The 25676-nt window shown below is 42.1% G+C and overlaps 1 protein-coding gene across 6 annotated transcripts in view; it reads right to left on the bottom strand.

The window, feature by feature from the left end:
- The window catches only part of STARD13 (StAR related lipid transfer domain containing 13), a 438704-nt gene that overhangs the window by 29973 nt on the left and 383055 nt on the right, over positions 1–25676 (bottom strand). For all 6 annotated transcript variants that reach the window (XM_073613333.1, XM_073613336.1, XM_073613334.1 and 3 more), the window contains 2 exons: positions 22993–23064; positions 19674–19755 (listed from right to left, as the gene is read on the bottom strand). In XM_073613333.1, the coding sequence (XP_073469434.1) occupies positions 19674–19755; positions 22993–23064 (154 nt within the window). The remainder of the gene's footprint in view (positions 1–19673; positions 19756–22992; positions 23065–25676) is intronic.

Below are 25676 nucleotides of genomic sequence, written 5' to 3'. Positions count from 1 at the left end.
CCATGATCTACTCCTGCTCTCCTATTATTCCCCTGGTCTCAGAGGATGAATAATAAAATCCTTGAATCCATAAAAATCCCAACCCACCAAGTAGCTGTTCAAAAATAATCTAGGAGAGTCTAGGCTGATCTAGGTACAAACTTGCATAATGAACATCACTCCACCAGAAATTCTCCAGATAAGGTAATAATACAACCTATGGGTACCTATAGGGAACTTTTTAAAGCGAAGCTAAACTCCCTCAATTAACATTAACCATGTTTAATCCTTATGCTGTTAGCATTAGTAAATAGTTAGGAAGTTTATTATATTTACTTGTTTCAAACGTTTTATTTACATTTCTCCTGTTGTTTCTGGCCTAGACCAAAATGGAGTCATACATCCCATGAGTCTTCATGGATATATTCTTCTTTCATCAGGAGGAGTGGAGGAGAGGCTTTATCAGTTAAACAACCCCTCCTGCCTGCATGCCTAAGGGCAGATGCATTCCAGAAAGTAAATGCTACATGTATCATCTGCCCTTACTCAAGATGGCTTCAGCTAGAAATGTTAGGGGTGTGTTTCACAGTGATTTCTCAACAAAATAAAGCATAAAGACATGAATAGATGGTGTGAGGGTGAGTTTGCTACGAATATTAAACATGAATTAATTAACATGAATTAACAAGCATGTTCAACTTGCGGTGCTCAGATACAGTTTAGTTCCACTTTAAGCCATGCTCTTGACGTGCTGGTGGTCTTAGAGTACTACTGGTAATATTCTTGGTGAATTTGTGTACCTACTGTATTACTAGTAAGTAAGCAATATGCCAGTTGTAGTAACAGAGCTAATCTTCAGATTGATTACATATATTCTCATTTTGCAATGGGCCATTCTATACTTTTTATTTAAAAATATTTTTTCTCATAGAATGTTCACCCCAGATGGCCATTAAGCAGATAGATTAAGGAACATTCATAGGTCTCTAAGGCTTACCCAACTGCAGCAGACCTCCCCTTCCCAAATCTTTGAATCTGTGTGTGTGTGTGTGTGTGTGTGTGTGTGTGGGGGGGGGGGTGTCTATTGTCAGGGTTTTTTTCCCCATGAGAGGCTGGTGTTGGGGATGTCTGCTAAGCACCCCCCTTCCCCCCTCGTCATAACGTCCCAACGTAAACGTGCAGGTCTAGACCGCATTCTTTCATCCTTGGTAAAAGGATGTTGGATATATTTAAATCCAAATGCACTCTGCAATCTGTACAGTCATAACAGACCCTGAACAGCAGCACCTGGTTAATCTCTGCACTGACAATAAAGAACAATGGAGAACCATCCAAAAACATAATTCCTTGTTATGGGATCTCATCCAGTTGAACTTTAAAATGTAAAACATACAACACATGCTTCCAAGCTGATGTTCAACTCTTTTGTACAAGAAATATATAAATCTACGAACTAGAGGTCTTCATAAAGCAGACTGAAGGGAAATTAAACAGAGGGGGGAATAGGAGCTAGCAAACAAAGACATATCTGTCAAAGAGGGAAGAATTCTTTAGGTCTGTGTTGTTCAAAACAACCAATGAGAATCTTATTTCCTTGTCAAAAGAAGTTTATTGAGTATACAATGTTATAAAGATACATAAAGTAAGTTTACAAGGATCTATAAAGTAAGCTCATTGTTTTACAGTAGGGTTTATATAGGTAAATATCATGAAATTTCAAATATTAAACATTGGGTTTACGTAAACCTAAATTAAAGATATATATCATTTCCTTAGTTACTTTTGTAGGTATTTAAATGATTTATACCTACTATACATATTGTTTACAAGTAGAGTGTATATAGGTCAAATAAATTCTGATAATGAGCTTTAATCGTAAGGTGGAGAAAAGGAAAGAAAAAGAAGAAAAAGGGTTGAAAGGTAGAGGTATGGTCCACAAGGTTGTCCCGCTCGTCAGTTTATTATTCTTTTTAGTTCTCTTTGAAGCCTTAGAATGGGTGTCTCTGTAAGTCATTTAATCTGTTACCATGGCAACAGGACAGAGTCATTGAAGTTTGACAGGAATTGTTGTTTTATCCAAGGATGCCAAAGTTTTTCAAATTTTGGAATTTGATTTTGATCGATGGCTACCATCTTAGCATGGGACATTGTATTATTCATTCTGTGAATTGTTTCTGCTAGTACCAATGTAGGAGATTTCCATGCCTTGGCCACTGTTTGTTTTGCAGCCGTTATTAGTTGGATCATAAGTTTGAATTGAGAGAGTGTTAACCATTCCGGTTTTAGATTAAGTAAAGTTAAATATGGATCTGGTTGTATTATTTTTTTAAATATTTTAGATGCAATCACGAAGACTTCCTTCCAGAAGGTTTGGATTACTGGGGAGAATCTTATTTCCATTCTCTCATAGCTATGTAAGAAAACAAATAGAAGAGCATAAAAAGCAGGTTGTAATGGGTACCACTGTAAACAATCCAGCAGGCATCCCAGGAGACTTACATATTGTATTGTTGTCTCAATGGGTGTGGGTATGTAAATGTGCATGTGGGTAGATGTACACATATGCATAAATGTTCATCCATGTGCAAAGTAGATCGAGTGCCATTTTAAACTTTTAAACCCTAAGCTAATGACAAATTCCTTGTATGCAGTACATACTTGTCCAGTAAACCCAATTCTGATTTGATCAATTACATTAGACAGTTTTAAAGTAGTTGTAAACCCTAATGCCGCGTACACACGGTCGGACTTTTCGTCTACAAAAGTCCGACGGACGCCGATGGACTAAAGCCGGCTGACAATCCAATCGTGTGTGGGCTTCCTCGGACTTTAAGCGGACTTTTCCAGCTGCAAATCTGACGGACTTTAGATTTGAAACATGCTTCAAATCTTTACGTCGTAACTACACCGGACCCAGAAATCCGCTCGTCTGTATGCTAGTCCGACGGACAAAAACCCACGCTAGGGCAGCTATTGGCTACTGGCTATCAACTTCCTTATTTTAGTCCAGTGTACGTCATCACGTACGAATCCGTCGGACTTTTGTGTGATCGTATGTAGGCAAGTCCGTTCGTTAGAAAATCTGCCTCAAGTCCACCAAAAGTCCGCCAAATGTCCGTCGAAAGTCTGTCGGACGGGCTGTCGGACTTTTGTAGACGAAAAGTCCGACCGTGTGTACGCGGCATTACAGAACACATTAACCTATAGGTAAGCCTAGATTAAGGCTTATCTGTAAGTCCAAGAAATATCTCCTAAACCTACACGGTTTAGGAGATATTTGCAAAAAGACAGTCACCGCTGTCTACGCATGCCGTAGACAACGGCGCGCAGGCGCACTGAGCATGCCGCTGCTAACGGCGATATGCGGCGGCTCCCGTGTGATTGCGCAGGAGTGAACGTCATCGCGGCTCCGGTCAATCACAGCGCTGGAGCCACGATACCAGGAAAGAAGATGGACGCTCCGAAGCAGAGGGGACAGTGGTGACATTGCAGGCTCCTGTGTCAGGTAAGTGACACATAATGGGCTACTATGCGATGCATAGTAGCTCATTATGCTTTACCTTTGCAGGGAAACGAAGAGGAAGTAAACCCATCAGGGTTTACTTCCTCTGTAAGTCCCTTTGTTGACATTCAGCTGTGAGTTGTCAGTTGCAACATGGAGTCTGTTGGGATCAGATCATCGCACACAATCACCATTTTTTTCATCCAATGGGTCATGGGGACCAAAGTCCTTTGTGACTGAAGAGGATCTTCATTTACCTTGTGGGACTTATCAGACCCTTATCTGAGCATGAAACCAAGCTGACCAGGAAAGGGGAAAGCAGCCAGTGTGCACATGATCGGCCCGCAAAGATCCGTCTGTCTGTTTTTCAGGCGGATCTGAGTGGTCACCAATTGACTTGTATGGGCAAGCAGATGTCAGTGGAGATGTGTCTGCTGACACCCGCCTGCCATCTGATCCAACAAGATCCGCTGAAACCAGACAGATGGTGATACATTCACCATCCGTCCAGCGGATCGGATGAAAACAAACATGCTGTCCATTTTCAATCGATCTTCCCATAGAGAACAGCGTGCTCTGACAGGTCCGTCCCAGTACACTGTCCCAGTACAGTGAGTGGAGATGGACCTGTCATTCGCCTGCTCAGCGGGGATCAACGGAGAGATCCCCCACTGAGCTAGCAGAGTCCGCTGAGCGGACCTGCACCGCGTGAAAGGGGCCTTAAGCTGGCCATACATTATACAATTTTCTTATTCATTTTTTCTTCAACTATGTAGTGCAAGGGCCTGCCTGATTGCATAGAAATTGAAAGTGTTTAGGTTTGACCTCATATTATATGGTTTTGGTAAATCTAAAGGAAAGTTGTATGAGAAAATTGTATAATGTATGGCCAGCCTTAAGCTTTTTTAATACACAGTGCAAATTTCTTTACTGCAGCCATGGGTTGCAGGAAAGAAAGTTGCACGATTCCCCCATCATGGTTTGACCTCATATAATATGAGGTCAAACCATTTTTTTCATCCAATGGGTCGTGGGGACTAAAGCCCATTGTGACTGAAGGGGATCTTCATTTAACTTGTGGGACATGTTTTGGGGCTTATCAGACACTTATCTGAGCATGCAACCAAGCTGACCAGGAAAAGGGAAAGCAGCCAGTGTACATACCCGATTTGGTAAGGACATTGGCCTCCTACCCATAACCTAGGCCTGGGGGTTGAGGAGGTCTGCCAACTGGGGGCATATTGGAATCTGGAAGCCCCCCCCCCATAAAAATAAGGGGGATTTAGATATAATCAATCCTACCCTATTTGAATGAGTAAGGGGTATATAGTGACAAACAAATGGCCCTTGCCCCTTCACAGCAAGGAGCACATGGAAGGGCAACGCATGCAAGACAAAACCACAGAAAATGCCCAGCTCAACTCACCAACCAGGGTACATAGTGCCCTGGTTATTCATTCACAAAACAAGTCATTTATTAACTTTTTGCTTCCTGTATAACATATATGTGAAGTGGCAAAAGGGTGGGTACCGCACATATGATTCATTGAGCGGTTGAAGTCTCTGTCCTGAGAGTGCACTCGTTGCACGCTGCCAGCAGACCAGAGATGTAAAGAGAGACCAGGATGTAAAAGACAGCTCTCAGTCTCCACTAATGATGGTAGCCGGCAGGACCAGTTCGCAATCCTGTGACCACTGTGACAGCCAAACACAGTAATCACATGATTGCCAATGCTTTCCACCCTCCAGGCATACCGACTCAATTAAATGGATGCTGGGGCTGAAAGGGATTAAAGGAGAAGTCCAGCCTGAGCTTGTTTGGCTGGGCTTCTCCTATGGATCACAGAAGTGCTATTCGTTTTGCACTCCTGTGACCCGTGAAGTCGGCTCTCTGCTGACATCACTGGAATTAGTCCAGGCACTGCGTCATCACGACAATAAAGTCTGGATCCGCCAGGTGCCTGGACTGATGCCGTCTCAGCCTCTCAGCGAGCCGCTTAGAGCCTGAGACGGCTGCTCCCCGCCCCTCCACAGCTCAGCACTGCAGTGAGCGTGCGGGGCGGGGCGGGGGGAGGTTAGAGCGGAGAGCTGCTGATTGACAGGCAGCAGCTCTTTGCTCGGGGAGCTGTGAGAACCGAGCCGAGGGCGATGTTCGATCGCTCGGTTCTCAGTGTAGGTGAGTATAAAAAATAAAAAACAAACATACTTCTCTCTTAAAAAAAACATGTCCCAGGATATAAATCTGTCTTCAATTAGATCAATCACATTGAAAGCACTCACCAACCCGTCGAAAAACAAAAATATATGACCACTAGCCATCATTTCAGATCCCAACAGAGATTTTCCGCTATTGATATTTCCCAAGCTGACAACTGAATGTTAACAAAGGGGCTGGAATCCTGGATGATGTGACTGAATAAATATTAAAATATAAGTATATTTGATCAGTGTCGTCATGGGGCATCCCCATCATGTGAAATTTCCCTGGCAAGTTACCCTTCCCATGTTGAGGGCATGTGGTCTTGTATGGTTTCGTAGGGTAGGGGATCACATATTCAGAAAGGGGTCTGGTATGAATTTTGGAGAGTCACTATACATTTATTTTTTGTGTGGGGGCCCCCCTTAAAAGCCATACCAGACCCCCATCAAGGATCAGAGTCTGGAGTGTATTTTTTAGGGGTAACCACATGCCATTTTGTTTCTGCATGCAAGCTCCCCACACCTTAACATTTATACCAGACCCTCATCTAGGATAGGAGTCTGTTATGGATACACATTATATGATTTTCTGCAGTTTTTACCAGAACCATATAATATGAGGTCAAACCTAAACACTTTCAGTTTGTATGCAATATAAACACTTTCAATTTGCATGCAATCAGGCAGGCCCTTGCATTACATTGTTGAAAGTAAATCTAAAGGAAATTGAACAACAAAAGCTTTATAGATGAGTTTTGTTTACAAACAGAGCAAAGCAAACAAAGATGTCAGTTTTGCTGTAGTACATTGTATATATTGTATTGAATGGAGCTGCACAGGCAGGTTAAATGTATCCCCCAGGCATGTTTTTTAAGGAATAGAGAGTTTTTAATGATTTACTTTAAGCATTATCAAAATCACTGCTCCCCACAGAACAGTATTTTTTAAACATCTTTTTTGCATTGGTGCCCAGGACAGTTCCTACCTCCCTATGCCAAATCCTTGTCTTTTAGCCTTGAAAATGGACAGAATTGAATTTAACGATTTCACAGGTCACACGACCGAGCTCTGCTCTGTTTTTATTTTTTTCTTATCCATTTTAATATACTAAACACAATGGTAAGTACACTGTTGTTTTTTTCTATAAATGTGCTGGGCTTTACCTGAAGCTGAATTCCAGGTATGGATATTTTATTCATAGTTACATTATTTCAGCTCTGGAAGCTGGAAATCACTGAAGTAGACCCCCCCCTAGACTAGTGATCTCCACTTGCTTACAGGTCCCGTGCTGAAAGGCCAGCCTAATGCAGAGGGCTGCTGTTAGAAATCACGTAGCCCCATACATCCTACCTGACAGGGCCCTCCCCCCGGCCATAAGTGACTGAGGACATACAGTAGATTTATCAGTCCCTTTCTCTGCAGCCTCAGCCACACAGATGAATGAATAGGATGCATTCTGAGGCTTCCTGCTTATTCACACACCGAAGCATAGTAAACATAGTCTAGTATGTTTTAGTGATGAATGGACACAGGAATGATTGGTACAGATCGCTCACTGTGTTCATTCAGAAAAGGAAGGGGCCAGTAAGTGACATTTACCGGCCCTTTCCCCCGCTCTCCATCCTGAAACATCTCCCTGTGTGCCCATAGCAGCTACCGGCAGGAGAGGAGGGAAGCTGGAAGCGCTGTGGGGAAAAGGGGTGCACGGGGGGGGGGGTCTGGACAGCAGATGGAAGGGGCACATGTGCCAGGACCAGTGCAGCCAGAGGTAGAAAGAGGAGGAGAAGCTGGCAGTGCTGCAGAGGGAGGCAGAAGAGGATTACTGTCGGCAATAAGACAGTACAGCCGGCCCTTCTGCCCAGCAGGTGCCTGGGCCCCCCTTTTGAACTGATGGGTTCCAGGCCCAGTGCAGGAGGGTTGGCTGTACTGCCTTATCAGCGGCCCTGCTGATGCATTGTGAATACAGGAGGTTGGCTGCTTAGCACAGGCACCAGTCAGAGAAACACTTTGCAACTTCTGATTGGACGAGGTGGAGCATGTGATGTCACCGCCAGCCACTCCACCTCGTCCAATCACAGATCAATTTGCATTCTTTTAGAAAATGCAAAGCATTCTCTGAATGGTGCCTGTGCCAAGTGGCTGACCTCTGTGTTCAGAATGCAGCAAGCCAACCTCCTGTATGTTCCAAATTGCACGCGTTTCCACAGACAAAATGTGTTGCTTTTTAGCAAATGCGGGGGGGGGTTGAAAGAAAACAACTGGCTCGATTCCCCACACTTCATGTAAATCCTCTCAGCTTAGCTATATGCATTCTATATATGCATATGTATTCTGACAGTGGGCAGTGGACTTCCCCTCCATCAGAATATGCCGATCAGTGTTGCAGGCTATATACCCTGCAGCACTAATTGAGCAGGGAAAATCTGACAGGACAATTGTACTGAGTCTGTTGGTAGATCAACTACTTCTGTACAACCTCCCTGCCTATGCATACATGCATCGAAATTTGTCCGCTTCCTACTGATAAAACATCCCTTCCCATTAATCGATTGAAATTCATTCAATCCATGCCATGTATGGCTGGCTTTAGCAAACTAATTACCATCCAGTAGGTCTAGGTTGGCTTTGCAAAAAGAACAATATGCTAATTATTACACGTCTGACAAGATGACTTGGTAGGATGCTGTTTTGTACAATTCTTTCTGCTTATCAGGCCTTTTTTCTAGAAGCCATAGCTTGGTAATGTGCTTTTATCCAGTTTCTAATAAAGATAAGGTAATGGTTCACACATACAATTCAGGTTTTATCACAGTTTCACAGTAACTATTTCTCATCACTCCATTCACAGTAGAATAGGAGCAAAACTCAGACAAATTCATTTTCTCCCACAACTATACCTTTCAGCAAATCTCTGAAATCAGGTTATAAAATAAGAGGCATGTGTGATATGAAGAGACTAGCAGTAGTCAATCAGATAATTTTTACTGAACTCAGACCTATGAAAGGTTGTCTATGATGCTACTACTGTTTGCTGTCAGTTGCTATAAAGGAAATACTTTGCTGATTAAGTCAGGGCCCCAGGCAGCCTGAACTGTGGCACCATTTTTTATAATCTCAATGATATGTACTATGTGATTACTTTAGTAAAAACAAAGCTAGAATATGCTACTGGAGTATACAGTCTGTTTTCTATGCATAACTACTGATCAAATATACAAGCTCCGAACAAAAGAAGGTAAAGATTTTTTTCTTGACATTTCCTTGACATTCTTTGTAGCCCCATCCCACTACAGCAGGGGTCTCCAAACTTTTCAGTATGAGGGCCATGCCGTATATTTTCCAATTATTCGCAGGTCAAAAAAAATGAGTTTAATAAATTAACACATTTATATATTTTGACTTGGAGTTTTTTTTCTTTTTGATCAGCATAATACGATTTAGAGCAACAGAAAAAAAGACTTCAGTAAAATAAAGCAAAGAAATTCCAATTTAGCGTGTGCCCATCACTATCCTCCTTTACCCTAGGTTAACACCTATGTGTTTTTTAGTGCGTTTTGCAGAAATGCACTACAGTCCATCTAACAAGGTTTCCTATGGTACAAGTTCACACCTATGCATTTTGTGGCCAAAGGAAAAGGGTCGGGGACTTTTTTCCCGCGTTTTGCAGGTTATAGACTTCAATGGAATTGCAACAGAAACACAAGTTTTGCGTTTGTGATGTAATTTTTGGGAGAAGACGGCGGCGGGAGAAGACGGCGGACAGAGAAGATGGCTCGGAGCTATTTTTTTTAATAAAGGACTTGTCAAAAACCAGCTTTTGTTTTTTTCTACAATTCACGGCTTTTTGAGGTGAATGGGTAGGGGTACGATGTACCTGATACATATAGGGGGGGATGGGATCTGGGGGCCCCCTTCTTAAAGGGGGGCTTCCAGATTCCAACAAGAAGCCCCCCCGCCCACAGACCCACTGGCCACGGTTGTTGGGAAGAGGCCCTTGCCCCCATCAGAGCCCCCCCAAAGCACCCATCCCCCCATGCTGAGAGCATTTGGCCTGGTATGGTTCACATGCTGGGGTGCTTGCTCGTCTCCTCTCTTTCCTAACCTGCTGGGCTGCATGCTTGGATAAGGGTTTGGTTTGGATTTTGGAGGGGACCCATGCCATTTTTGAAAAAAATTTGGTGTGGGAGGTCCCCTCCAAATCCATACTAGACCCGAAGGGCAGGGTATGGACCTGGAGGGGGCCTCATGCCATTTTTTTCACAATTTTTTTTTTTGCCGGCATTTTTTTTTTTTTTTTTTACATTCAGCTGTCAGCGGGGTTGATGACTGATGACTCATTGGTTGTTAAGGACGCTTGCCCCCTGCTTAGCAAAATGCACTGCAAATGTGCCCGAAAAACGCATTAAGTGCAGCCGCAATGATGCGGTGGTCTCAGTGGGGGGGCATTGATAGTTTGAAGAAACTATTAGATAAGCACCTGAACGACCGCAACATACAAGAATATACAATGTAATACTGACATATAGTCACACACATAGGTTGGACTTGATGGACTTGTGTCTTTTTTCAACTTCACCTACTATGTAACTATGTAACTATATATGTTAACCTAGACTTAAATCTGGGTCTCCATCAGGGTCCCTCCCTACGTCAAGATCCTCAACCGAGTTCCTGTTTAGATCAGAGTCCCCATCAATCCTCATTAGAGTCCCCTTACATAAAGTCCCTATCAGAGTCTCTACTTACTTGGTGCTGTCCCCTCTAACACTGCTGCCCTAGTTAATGGCCCAAGGGTATTATTACGGTAAAAACTAGCCCTAGTTAGCGGGGTACTTTAAAAGAATTGGGACAGGATGGTGAGCTGTTTCACCTAACCACCAGTTTCCTGCTTTTGTTATTCAGAATATAGAACTAAAGCACAATTATTACAGGTATTTATATAGCACTGACAATGTATGCACTGTACATTTCCCATCAGACCCTGCCGTCAAGGAGCTTACAATCTAAGGTCCCTATCTTACATGCATACACATAATAGGGCCATATTGGAAAGGAGACAATAATCCTACCAGCTTGTCTTTGGAGTGTGTGAGGCAACCCACAAAAGCACAGGGAGAACATGCAAACTCCATGCAGTGTTCTAAAACATGGGTTGAAGTTAGTACTGAAGTGAAAACCGCTAAGGCCACTGTGTGTTATTCACATTACATCTAATTCTTTATTGAAAGGGGGTTTAAATATTCATTTCATGCAGCACTTAACACAGCCATTGTGTAGTACGTAAGTATGTGTATCTAGCAGACAGACATAATGGTGGAAGACACTCAGCACTGCTATTATTGCTAGCATGGCAGACCAGGGAGCCTACAAACTTTACAAGACAATAAAGACTAATCAGCTTAAAGTGTAGCATACCCTATAAGGCAAAGCAGGGCATTATTGAACCAGTATTGGGAATGTATATTCTTATTGCTGGATGTCCTGATGATCTGAATGGGGTTATTTACCAGTAAGAGGAGGGCGTGTGAAGAAATGTAAATTCAGACTGCTCCTTACCTCTACATCTCAATTCACAATTATGACGTATGCTGCAAAATGGAGTGCACCCATGGCAAGGGGACAAATACAAACAGTTAAGGTTCATTTGTGAGTCAGGCTGACAGTGTTCCTGGGAAAAGTGAGAAAAGAGTTGTCTCTAGGAGAAAAGCATAACAAGAACATGATCTGGAAGGTTGAAAACATTCGCCCAATTCTCTTTATATTCTCTGTGGACTGGTAAACTGCTTCATGGTCTATGGCTTTTTATTATAAATTTTTTCTCATCCAGATAATCCACCAGTTGCCCTTTGTTTCCAGAAAAGGCTAAAACTACAAGATTGGCCAAGTGTTTTTCCCAAACCTGTCTAATGAATTGTCTGAAATAGCCCCTAATTTTAATTTCAGCAAAACCTCTGTACAGTGTCATTTCCTTAGTTGACCTATGTGACTCATCTAATCTTAAAGTGACATTAAATGACATCCCAAGGCTCCTTTCACATGAGGCAAACTCAGATTCGATCAGCAGGGGGTCTGTCCACTGATTTCCTGCTGTTCTGAGCAGAGCGGATGGACGACAGGTCAGTGTCCGCTCAGTTTATGCTGAGTGGATAAGGGCAGGGCCTGCTGTGCTCTCTGGACAGGTAGGTGTAAACAGACTCCTCTGTCCAATATACACCTGTCTCCCCTCTGAACTAATCTGCCTAGACAGAAAAGGAATGAATCCCCTTCTGTTTTTCTTAGATCAGACCAGAATGAAGGTAGTTGGGTGCAAACGGATGCAAGTCAGTTTACACCCACCAGTCTACAGGGGTGAATGGCGGGTCCGATCAGTTTTTCAGACCCTTTGTGTGAAAGAGACCTTATTTGCAAAAATAATTCATACACATCCATTATCTAATGGCTCTGTATTCTATTTTTCATAAAGGTGTTTCTTATGCCCCGTACACACGTTCAGACATTCCAACAAGAAAATCCATGTATTTTTTCCGACGGATGTTGGCTCAAACTTGTCCTGCATACACATGGTCACACAAATCTTATCGGAAATCCCAAAAGTCAAGAACACAGTGACGTACAACACGTACATCAAAATGTCTGGAAAATGTCTGATGGAGCCTACACATGGTCGGAATTTCCGACAACAAGCTCCCATCGAACATTCGTCGGAAAATCCGACCGTGTGTACGGGGCATTACTGTGTTTTTCTGGCTTCTTGTAACGTTCTCTGTAAGCTCCTGAACCTCTCCTTACCTACTCACTATCATTTGTTTTGCACGAGCAGTGCATGTTAGTGTTCGTGTTCACTATTCTATGCATACTACAAAACCATCCATCGCAGAGGCGAGCAAGAGAAGATGGCTACATTTTTACATATGGTGGAACCATGAAGAACAAAAACAACCACCGTCCAACAGGAAGTCACATCACAGCAGGAAAAAAAGGAATTTGGAGATGTGGAGGAAGCTTAGAGCAAAAGAAACCACTTGCCTATCCCCTGTAGACCCCTTAATACAGGGGTCGGTGTACGCCTGTGGCTTAAAACCCAGCCGGGGCCTTTCTCCGCATCTCAGGGTTCCTCCACGCCTCCGATAAAACTCAGTGAGTTGAATAGAGATTGGGTACCAAAAAGAGACAAAAGGCTCCACATAGCATAAAATCTTTGGTGGGTTTATTGGATAACAGTAAGTAAATAAAACACCTTAAGTTTGGTGTATCGGCCGGCACACAACCAAACAAACCCATTCGTCGGGACACGAGGGAGATGGGGACGTCAACACGTCCCTCCGCCCTACACGTTTAATCACAAATTATGTCATCCAGGGGCCCCACTAAGTATTATCGGAGGCATGGTGGAACCCTGAGATGCAGAGAAAGGTCCCGGCTGGGTTTTAAGACACAGGCGTACACGACCCCCTGTAATAAGGGATCTACAGGAGCTGGTAAGCTGTTTCTACAGCTGGTGGTGGATTCACTGCGGTTTTGGTGATGGATGGATACTACTATTAAGGAGATTTGACCCACTATCACATTACTTACGGATTCAATTTGTTCAGATTAATTTATTCACATGGACTTTATAATTTGATATTTAGCGTGATTCATATATATTTTTTATTTACTGTTTGTGATTGTGTTTTACAGGGGAATTGCTACTCATTTTCTAGGGACATATGGTTATAGCGCTGTTTTTATATATATTTTTTTGTATACTGTATAGGTCTGTTGCACCTCTGACAGAACTGTCCAAGCATCTCTTCTGTAAAGTGACGAAGTTTTAAAGGCAGAGAGGCTATTTAGAAAAGTGGGGAAAGTAAAGGTAATGTGACAACTAGCAGTTCCACAGGAACCCAAAAATAAATTAATAATAAACAGAGGAATAATTAAGTTGGCCATACATGGATCGAAAACCAGCAAGGATTTTTGATCCATCTCTGACTGTTCCTGCTTGACAGAAGCCAATCTCATGACTGGCTTCACTCAAACGGGAATTTGGAGATTTTTCACTCGGTCAGCGCATGCAGGCAATCGGTTGCAGCGCTGATCAGTGTAATCTGACAGCAGAGGAGCCCCTGCTGACAAAATACAATAGCACAGGGATACGGAAATTTTTTTTCCTATCGGCTGATCAAAAAAAACCAAACAATTCATCTATGATCATATGATTTACTCCAACGTAGTAGAGGTTGTATTTACCTCCACTTTCCTTATCACCAATATAACAGTATTCCCTGATGATTTTTTTGTAACTATAGCACCATACAGCAAAGGTGTTGCAAATAATATGTTTTGCAGGCATCAATACTAACAATGAAAATGTCACAGGGTGTTCATGAATTTGACATAAGGCTTCTTACCACATATATACCAGAAACGTGTTGAAAATATCTCTTTGAATCAACCCCTATATAGTTAAAAGTCTCTTTACATTCTTGCACAGATGTATGCATTTTGCAGAAGGTAATTGATGTGTGAAATTTCTGTTAGGGCAGGGAATAATATTGCCATTGATAATACAATATATTTAATGAAGATATAATTAAGATTTATATTCCTACAAATCATACATATAATATAAAAATATATATTTAATATCATCTACATGTATTTTTTTACACTCATCAAAGTGTAGTGTTTGAAGTCAGGAATGCCAATGAAATGCAGTCAGCAGTTGAATCCTTATCAGTGTCTGGACTGTCTGTGATAGACTAAGTGGTGATTTGGATTGCTAATATCCTTGTGAATTGGAACAAGTGTCTGAACTGAATCATCATACCTTAGTGATTATCCTATCATCCGCAGAGCAATACAAGGGCCATCTAAATTGTACACAGCGGCCTAATATGTTTATTGCATATTTTGCCTGTGGTGGCTTACAAGGCAATCTGAGCTCTTCTGCATAATGAATGGTACAAAGAAAAGTAGTTGATGGATTTTGTGATGTTATCTTAGATCGTGACAAACTTAACAGAAAGCCTTTATATTACACCTGAGTGGATTCTGGATGTCTTGAACTATACACTTTGCTAATTTCCAGTTCAATCACAATCTTAATGCTATCTTTATATGCTAATAATGACAGCTAGAGGCTATTAAAAAACAAGGAAAGCACTTGATTATCTAAAGTGGCAAGTTAGGATTGCAGAATCATGGAAAAGGGATGCTGATAATAAACACCACTTAATAATTTAATTTAGAGGGATTTTTATCAATGACAGAAAGGTAAATCTATCATTAAAAAACTTTTCTTTTCACCATAAAATATACAATGCAAAGCATAGCTATAACAAGGAATTTTTATGATGTGCCACAGAATTTAGAATAAATACTCTTTATCAAACAAAACTGAACACATCAAAAAGCACCCTATTTTTCTCAGAATTTTGATTGATCTCAGACGTGAAAAAAACAGACATCTAATGCGCACTCTTGGGAATTCAATAAAGTACCGACAGCTTTCTGGCACTATTGCCCTTTAACCACTTCAGCCCCAGAAGATTTTACCCACTTAATGACCAGGCCATTTTTTGCGATACGGCACTGTGTTATTTTAACTGACAATTGCACGCTTGAGCGACGCTGTACCCAAATAAAATTGATGTCCCTTTTTCCCCACAAATAGAGCTTTCTTTTGGTGGTATTTGATCACCTCTGCTGTTTTTATTATTTGTGCTTTAACCTCCCTGGCGGTATGATTATTTCGGATTTTAGGTGCTGAAAGCGGTACAATTATTTTGCATGGAAATTTGGCGTTTTATATTGTAGAAAGGTGCAGCGCTAAATCAATAAAATGACCATAGAGAAATGTATAATAGCTAAATCACAAAGGAAGCACAGGAAATGTCCAATAATAAAATGTCCAAATATGCAGAAATGAATCCACCAGGAATGTGATGATCACAGCAAACAATTGTGACTGATACTGGAACCCTTCACCATAAACCGAATGGCCTCTCACCTGGTCCCAAAGATAAATCAGGCAATCTTATAAGGTCAGCAGATAGCAAGGATCTTAAAAGCAGGGGACTCCTCCGGATGACCAGGTGGCAGGTTGATATCGTTACCATGAAATCACAAAAGGTGCAGACATAGTGCTCTCCGTATGTAACAGTTTATTATAAAATGAATAAAATCAAACTTACATAACAAGCACTTCTCAAGTGCCAGGAAACGAACATGGGAACACAGCAGAGTGTGTACGAGCGGTGGAGCATGCGCAGTAGCCGCGGATGACGTCACGAACGTGACGTCGTGACGTCATCCGCGGCTACTGCGCATGCTCCACCGCTCGTACACACTCTGCTGTGTTCCCATGTTCGTTTCCTGGCACTTGAGAAGTGCTTGTTATGTAAGTTTGATTTTATTCATTTTATAATAAACTGTTACATACGGAGAGCACTATGTCTGCACCTTTTGTGATTTCATGGTAACGATATCAACCTGCCACCTGGTCATCCGGAGGAGTCCCCTGCTTTTAAGATCCTTGCTATCTGCTGACCTTATAAGATTGCCTGATTTATCTTTGGGACCAGGTGAGAGGCCATTCGGTTTATGGTGAAGGGTTCCAGTATCAGTCACAATTGTTTGCTGTGATCATCACATTCCTGGTGGATTCATTTCTGCATATTTGGACATTTTATTATTGGACATTTCCTGTGCTTCCTTTGTGATTTAGCTATTATACATTTCTCTATGGTCATTTTATTGATTTAGCGCTGCACCTTTCTATTTATTTATCTGGAGGGATTTGATCGTTTGACCCTGGTGTTCAGCTGCTTTAGTTATTTTTGTGTCATATGTGCGCTGATATACTTTTTTTACGTTTTATATTGTAGGCCTGTAATTCTTAACAATAACACACTTAAATCTGTCCAAACAAGAGTCTAGTAGATATCCCGGGTATGATAAAGTTTGAAACACAAAAACATAAATTATAATATAATAAATAAATATAAATAATTAAAAAAAATAATAATATAATAATAATAAAATAAATTTCCCCACGATTCACTATCGCTCAATTCTGCAAGTGTTCTAATTTACTATCTCTGTTTGTTAGCTGATCTAAAGCCACTTTTGACATAAAGGGACACTTTTTGGTTGCTATGGACAATCTCCAGTTTCCAGGCAGAAAGAACAGTATATATCATATAAAACTGCATGCAGGGCATGGGCCAAAGCACTGGGGACAAAAGGGATGTGAAATGATTTCATACAGTACTGTAATCTGTAAGATTACAGTACTGTATGTGTTATGATTTTTACATTTTTTTTAATTTGCCGCCAGGCTCCGCCCCCGTGCGTCGCACCACTCGCAGGAAACGGAGCCTGGCACGGATAGGCTTCGGAGGAGACAGAGCCCACGGACACCGCGGGGGACATCGCAGGATCCTGGGGGACAAGGTAAGTAACGCCGCACCAGGATCCTGCAATGTAATCCCGAGTGTGGCTCGGGGTTACCGCTAATGGGACTAAAATTTAACCCCGAGCCACACTCGGGATTACCGTCAGGGAGGTTGCACAAAAAGAGGCCGTCGATTTTGAAAAAAATGACACTGGCCGGGAAGGGGTTAACATCAGGGGCGGTCAAAGGGTTAAGTGTGTTCCCTGCAAGTGTTTTCTAACTGTGTGGGGAATGGACTGACAGGAAGAACACCGAGATCCCTGTTCCTGATTACTAGGAACAGAAGATCTCTGTGTACTTTCCTGTCAGAACGGAGATCTGCCTTGTTTACATAGGCAGATCCCCATTCTGCCTCTCTGTGGAGCGATCGTGGGTCCGCCAAACCTGCAGGTTTGTTTTCCCCTCTGTGCAGCGGGTGCGCGCGTGCTCACAGCATCTAGTGCACGAAAAAACGTACAGGGATGTTGTTTTTTACAATGGAGCCGAACTGCCACAGTATATATGCAGTGGGCGGTCTTCAAGTGGTTAAAATGGCCTGCACCAGATTCAAAAAACCCTACCACCCATTTCAGTAACTTTACTGGCACGTGCAGCAGATTCGGGTATTTTTTAATAGAACCTCTTTTACAAAGTGGCATTATAAATGCACTGAATTTACAAATATTTATCTCCAATTCATAGATAGCGAAACTGGAGGTAATTAAGATCTACTCTAACTTGGCGTACAGAGACAGGCAGAGTGCTTGTCCCAGTACACTGTATAGCAGAGCAGCATACAGTATTTGCGAAAGCTAACCTCTTCCTGACACTAGTTGACGCAGTCAGCTTCACAGCCAACAGCCTTCTAGCAACCAGTGACACTGCAGTGGGTAGAGCCTGATGGGATAGCTAAGACACTATTTCCTTGTCAGTTGCGCTCTTGCCTGTTAATTGGTAGCAGGCAATTAATATGTTGTCATATAGTAGGTTGTCTATTGGCTAGAACTCTGCCCACTGCCTGCTGACAATCACAAGGGGAGCGGACCTCATGGGGGTGCAGTGGTAGAGAGACAGCACAGTTGCACTTAGGGTGAAGTATCCATATGGACCCTCCGGTTCGAATGTGCCTCCACACTTGGTATGTGGCCTAGATTCATGTACCTGTCTACAACAGGCTTTTTAATCTGTGGCCCACACCAACATTTGCCATGTGGAGGCATGTTGGAATTCTAGAGTGTTAGACATTCTTTATGAATTCCTGTGACTGTTTTGGCAATTGAAGCCCACCAACATAGCCCCTTAGGCTGGGACCTAGTATTTACATTAAAGCCACAGCAAGGAAAAATACTTAAACGTGCATTGAGATCCCATTCACACTATTGGTTTGGTAAAAGGCACGTTAACACAATGTATAGCATGAATGACCCTAATGGGGTTGAAAACACCCCCAGAACACTCTGGTCAGCACTCGGCAGACCTTTTTTGGTCATGCCCCCATCGACAGAAGTGGCCCGCACAGCTGGCTTGTGTTGGACCGACTCCAGTAAACGCGGGCCAAATGTTGGCCCATTTCTATTGAACCGTCCGATGCCACCTGACGTCCGGCCCGTGTGTACTAGACTTAAGTCTCTAACTTCAAACTAGTAAGCAGATAAGGACTGGTCAGTACTCTATCCGTGGTCCGACATATAGCCATGACCATTTTTGGGAAATCACTTGAGTCACTTGGTGGATGGAGCCTGATGCAGAGCTGAGAGACTAGTTCCCCATAAGGTCCACCTTACTTATGATAGACAGCAGATGGCAGTGGGTGGTACTTAACTGAATAGCGGCTATGGCTTCTCCCACTGCCATGCATTGTCATTGATCAGCAAGGTGAACCTGATGGGAAACTAGTCAGTCATTTATCCATCAGGCTTCAGCCACCACACTACAGAATATCTCAGCCATGCGCATGTTGGTGTGATAGGTACAGTGGCTGGCAAGGGAGCGCACAGAGGAGTGTGTATGGGCATGGCGACCTCAGTGCCAGACTTCGACAGATTAATGAATCGTGATACATGAATCGGGCACAAGCACAGAAAATTTAGGTATGGAGCCCCAACAGAATTCTAAAGGGTGTCATAGACCATGTCACCCTTTATGAATTCCACCCATTGTGAGCCTGGGATTTTAAATGGACGTATTTATTATATTTTAAACGTCTTGTTATTCGCCAAGACAGAAATTTTCAAACTTGTGTTCAGAATTTTCTACCAGTGCATGTGTTGTAAATCTAATTATTTTCCTCAGTTAGTGAATAAAATAAACCTATATTGAGAGAACTATGAGAGAAATATGAAGGCTGCAGCTGGTGACCTCCTTCTACGGAAGCTGGTTGACTGGCTGGTTCTGACTTCAGTGCTTTCTATGTCACTGACTCAGAACAAGCATGCAGATTAGAAAGTCGATCTGTATATTCTCCCAGGTCAGTGACACAGAAAGTACTGTAGCCACTTGATAACATAATAGTGTTATATAAACAGCTTGCTTTTGATATAAAATAAACATTGGTATCTCAAAGAAACAAATTACCTGCAAAGTGGTTCTACATGGTCTCTATCAAGAAAATCATGGTCCTGTTTCACAGATGCAATGTCAATTGGAAACTGAGAATCTGGAAATAAAATGGAAGACTTGGTTGATTAGATGGAAACATGGCAGACTCTCAAACCAGCTAGCAGAAGTAATGTGTACATAGGTAAAGAAATACACGAAACATTGCAAAAAATGTGCCCGCACTCTATTCAGCTAGCTATGACATGACAGGAAACCAAATTATATCTGTTTAAACAGTTGGGCTCCTTTCACACCTATTGAGTCCAATGCAGTATTCTCAGGAATACTACCGGTACATCGAGCCACACCAGAAAGGCAGAGGGAGGTTAGGGAAGTAGACAATTGGCTGAAGACAGTGTTGCCAACCGTCAGTATTTTTACTGGCAGCCAGTAAAAAATGGGCACCTTTCTCCTGCCAGTAAATGCCAGTGACAGGAAAAGGTTGCCAGTAAAAAAATATGGCTGTGACGCCCGGTCCGGAGCCGGCCGAGACCATCCAAGTGCCTGCTACAGAATGTTAGGGCGGCGGGGGTGGGGTCAGGCAGTGCCTGAGTGTCCTTTGATGTCATGGTGCAAGTGAGCAGACCGGAGCCTCCTGTGTGAGTCTGCGGGACGGGAGCAAGGCAAGCCAGGAGCGGAACTGTCAGTGCTGTCTGGACCGGAGTGGACTGAAGGGCCAAATGGCATGGAGAGAGACTGTCACTGTGACTCAGGAGGGGACGTGTCATGTTGGTGAGGTGTCATCATCATCATCTGTGCTGCTGCACACTGCTTTCAGTGTCACTGTGAGAGTCAATTTCATGTGTGTGTACCTGACCATTCTGATTTCTTGTCCCCCTGAGTCCTGTCCCTGAGCTACTTACTTACTATATCGAAAATAAAATAGAAATAGTTTTTGTTATCTACCTTAAATCACACTGTATTTGTTTGTAGCCTAAATGCTAAAATTTGCACTTAAAACTGTAATTTTATAACTTTTGGAAATGCCAGTAAAAACATAGCGTTGCCAGTAAATTTTGGGTGTTGTGTCAGTAAATTTCAATCTGATAGATTGGCAACACTGGCTGAAGAGCTGGTGTAGTAAGGAGGGGTTTGGGTTCCTGGAGGACTGGGCCGACTTCTTAGTCAATAACCAGTACTATAGAAGGGATGGACTGCACCTAAATGAATAGGGTGCAGATCAGCTGGGAATGAAGATGGCCCAAAAGTTAGAGGGGTTTTTAAACTAGGTGATGGGGGAGGGCCCAGAGGTAGAGATAGTCAGCGTGGAACATATTCCAGAGGGTAGTATTGGGAGCATTAGTGGTAGGTTGACCAAAGCACATAAACCCAAGGTAAGTATAGTAGCAAGTCCTAGTTGCAATCTCGGAACACCCAATAAGAGGATAATATGCAACCTGTCTAAACTATGTGGCATGTTCACCATGCCAGGAGCCTGGCGGACAAGATGGGTGAACTAGAGATACTGTTGTACAAGGAGGATTTGGATTTTGTGGGAATTTCAGAGACCTGGTTCAACAGCTCTCATGATTGGCTGGCAACCATTCAAGGATATACCCTTCATCGCAAGGATAGAGAGGATAAAAAAGGGTGAGGGATATGCCTATATATCAAGAATAATGTACAAGTGAATGTGAGAGATGACATCACTAAGGGAGCTAGGGAGGAGGTGGAATTTCACCTCACTTTCTGTCCCAATGACATATGGATTTAGAAAATTTGGGGTTGTTAGGGAAACATGGACTAGTGATAAAGCTTCAGTGAGGACACCTGTTCCCCATATTAACATTTACAGAAGTGAATTTCCCTTCCTAGGGGTAGATTTCCTCTCACTTCCTGTTGTTTCCCTCCGTTTGTAAGTAGGAGTCGTTTGTAAGTCGGATGTTTGTAAGTAGGGGACCGCCTGTACGTTCCCTTATTAGATATTCAGCCTCCAATGCTTAGATGGTTGATACTATTATACAACAATTGGCCTTCTACAATTTACAAAGTTACTTCAACGTTCACCTTAAGGCTGGGTTCACGCTGTTGCGAATTGCATGCGGGTTTCCCTGCATCCAATTTGCATAGCAGGAGATTGTGACCGGCTCTCTATGGAGCCAGTTCACACATCTCCGGAGCGGCACTTGAGCGAATTGCACAGGAGTCCTGTACGTCTTTTGGTCCGTTTCAGATCCGAATACAGCCAAAATTTCGGGCTGAAATTGGACCTGAAATGGTGAATGGGGACGCACCGGACTCCTGCTATGAGCCAGAGCATGCTGCAGTGTGAACCCAGCCTTACACAATTATATTAAAGGAAAATCTCTAGGAAAAGATGGACATGTTCAGTAGTTTGTTCTGGGATCAGTGAATTGGCAAGGCAGGAATTAGCTCAAAGAAGGAAAGAAAACCACAAGTGCTTGCGTGTTTCTAAAGCGTCAGAGCAAATAACCAGCCAATCAAAAGATGCAGTGACAACATGGCCCAGAAGCATAGATTTGCAAAGACATCATAGAGATCATAGCTATTTTTTTGCCAAATACTTTGAAATACTTTTTCCTAACTAGGCCTTAAGGGGAAGAACAGGAAAGCCTGGGGAGGGACTGGCACACATAACGTAAACCAAACCAAGGGAAAATCAAAACACGTGACTGGTCTACAGGTAAGCTAAATATACATTTATAGAACAGTTTTAATATTATGAATTATCACATTGTGTTCTAGACTTAATAAAAAAAGACCAGGCAAACTTTTATAGACTTTTTGAATTATGGCATTTCCTGTGTAACCTGCATTAATGTTTTTCCAAGTCCTCTAACAGATTTATAAAAACAAATATATAGGTCTCAGGGCTCATTTAGAAAAAGTTCAGGATAGGAAAATGTCATAGAAGTGTTAAACTATAAATTAATTGATAAAACATATTTATGGCTTTTTGCGCTGTGGGCATTTTTTGTTACACTCGTCATGCTGTAATGTGAACTCCACCTCCCATAATCCATTAACCAGTTCTCTGCTGGGGTGGTCTGCCACTCACAAAAAGCCAGCTTTAGCCAGCAGACATAGTTTGGGGCACCTTTATTATTTTGATTATTACATAAATATTATTACAAAGTACACACTGTTACTACTGTATGAAGGGCTGGGTGGTCTTAATGAATGGGATCTGCTGTTCACAGACTTCCTATGTTTTTAGTGGCTGGCATAATTATGGTTTTTATGCTCATAAAGTCTTCCCCAGGTGTAAAGTGGAATAAAACAGAATGATGTCATGGCTGAAATGCATGGTACATTCCATCACAGGAGCTGTTACCTTCATAAAGCTGTGCGTACTGAGGAAATCCAGCAGCCCGTAACCACTCACATGCTTCCTTCGCCTCGAGCTCTGAAAACAAAAACATAAAATGAATGTATTGCCCAGCCAATCATTTAAGAACACCATAAACATCATCTGAGATGGTCCTGTAAAGTCGTTACAGCTAAAAAGGAGAAGGCATCTAGAGACTTGTATGCCCTGTACACACGGTCGGATTTTCCGAGGGAAAATGTGTGATAGGACCTTGTTGTCGGAAATTCTGACCGTGTGTGGGCTCCATCACACATTTTCCATCAGATTTTCCGACACACAAAGATTGAGAGCAGGCTATAAAATTTTCCGACAACAAAATCCGTTGTCGGAATTTCCGATCGTGTGTACACAAATCCGACGCACAAAGTGCCACGCATGCTCAGAATAAATAAAGAGATGAAAGCTATTGGCTACTGCCCCGTTTATAGTCCCGACGTACGTGTTTTACGTCACCGCGTTCAGAATGATCGGATTTTCCGACAACTTTGTGTGACCGTGTGTATGCAAGACAAGTTTGAGCCAACATCCGTTGGAAAAAATCCTAGGATTTTGTTGTCGGAATGTCCGATCAATGTCCGACCGTGGTGTGTACGGGGCAGTAGAGGAATATGGCCACAGACCAGACTGACAAGTCTTATAATGGGTTTAGAAATCAGTTTAGTTACAGTACATAAAGCCCAAATAAGTGTAGAATGCACAAAGGAAGACAAAAAAAAAGAATGATCTTTTAGAGCTGATTTCAGAGCTGATATTTTATTAAGCAGTCAACACTGGTTGGTTGGATCATCTACTGGCTTCAGAAATCCCTTATGCTAGTCATATATGCTGCAATTTTGGGAAACAACTAGAAGCTTTCAATTAAAAGGATGACAGTTTGGAATTGCAGTATTCCAAGCAATATACCATGACTTGGTGTATATTCACTTCTGCTTTGCAATCAAAACAATCTAAATTTTGGAAGTAAATCAAACCATCACACCGCTAGCCGAAAGACATTTTTGTTTGATTTCCAACCTCATTTTGACAACCAAAACTGACTAAAAAAAAAGGTAGCAGGTTGGTGTGAACCATTTAAAGGGCTACATTTATAACCCAAAAAACTGTATGTGGTTAGTACATATAATAAAACTCTTTAATATATGAATTCCTATTATTATTTTGCATGCTTTTTTTTTATAAGTTGTCATAATTTACATGCAGACCAAGCCTGGCAGCTTGGACTAAACTACGACACTTTTAATGAAGAAGTCTGAGAGTATGTTGACCATATTAGATCAGACATATTGTATTGCTTCCCTTTGTGTGAAATCCCTGGTGTTTTTGCCAATCCCTCCACTTTTCTATTAAAAACTGACCACACTAAGCAGCAAAACACACCCGTGGTCAGTTCTCTAGCTCTGCTGGGAACGCAGCCTGCTCTCCTACAATGATCAGACTTGTCCTGAAAAGCCCACTCTGCCCAGTCATTCACCGGGAAGCTCAGTGTACTGTTGCTTCTCTTCCCCCCAGCTCTTATGCAGCTGAGATCAGGGAACAGAGGGTATGTGATCACTTATAAAAAAAAGGTATTTATAATGTTGTAATAATAATAATTTTTTACATCTATACACAAATGTTTTGTCTTTCATTTCAGTTTTAAACTGAATGGGTTGTTTTACAAGGTGATCGTTTACAATCAAGCTGGCATAAGACCTGTAGACATTTATTTAAAAAATTTGGTTTTCAGAAAATTTGTTCGATTATTTAAGAGTTAAAGGGGATGATTTGACAATCATTTTCGGCCAGAAGCAGTAACAATATCAAAAGACAAGGATGAAATTTTTTTATTGAATCTAATGGGAACTAATTGATTTTTAATTGTTGAATTATCTGCTGGCTGAGAAAAATCGTAACTAGTCTTATGCCTATGCATTTGTCACAGTTAATCTGGTAGTAGAACGTTTGTTAGTAAGAAGGGTCACTCGTTATTGAAAAATGGAGACATCGACATGGTACTCAAATGTAAATTCGTTTGAATCTAGTTAGGTGCATGAAAGCACTGTGGTCAGACAATTTTTATACTTTCTCATACGAAATTCTACAAGCCCGCATTAGATTGTATGAGAGTTATGTTAGCCACATTGTACAGACCGCAGGCTGCTTGAGAGAAATTACTAAAGCTGCCCATACATGGATCGAAATTTTGCCTGTTCAGCAGGGACCCGCTGAATTTTGATCCATGTGTGGGCAATGTGGATCTACTGATCCACTTCTCTTCAACCACCCTGTGTATTCTGATGGCGGGGAAGTCTCCCAGCTTTCAGAATACAAAGAATACAAAGACACAGCGGGGAGGATTCCTGAATCCACATAGAGTTTGTGGATGGGAGAATCAGGTCAGTTTTTTTTTTGTTCAACCTGCTGGTTGAATGAAAAACAACTGATTAGTATGGATGAAGAAACTAAGGTAGCCCATACATTAAACAGCATGGATGGGGAAATCTGCACTGCAGGCTATTGTATTCCGACAGTCACAACATGAGTTGCTCTCTGAATACCCAAACAGTGACTACATCTGAGAGGTGGCAGTTGCTTTTTGGTCAACAATTTGTGACTCGGCTCTTTCGATTTTTCAATAACAGTTTGTCGAGTTTGGTAGTGCTGACAAG

The sequence above is a fragment of the Aquarana catesbeiana genome, linkage group LG02, assembly GCF_042186555.1.
Source record: "Aquarana catesbeiana isolate 2022-GZ linkage group LG02, ASM4218655v1, whole genome shotgun sequence".
NCBI classification, from domain to species: domain Eukaryota; kingdom Metazoa; phylum Chordata; class Amphibia; order Anura; family Ranidae; genus Aquarana; species Aquarana catesbeiana.
Note: the sequence above shows the minus strand (reverse complement) of the source record. Positions and strands in the feature narration are given on the sequence as shown.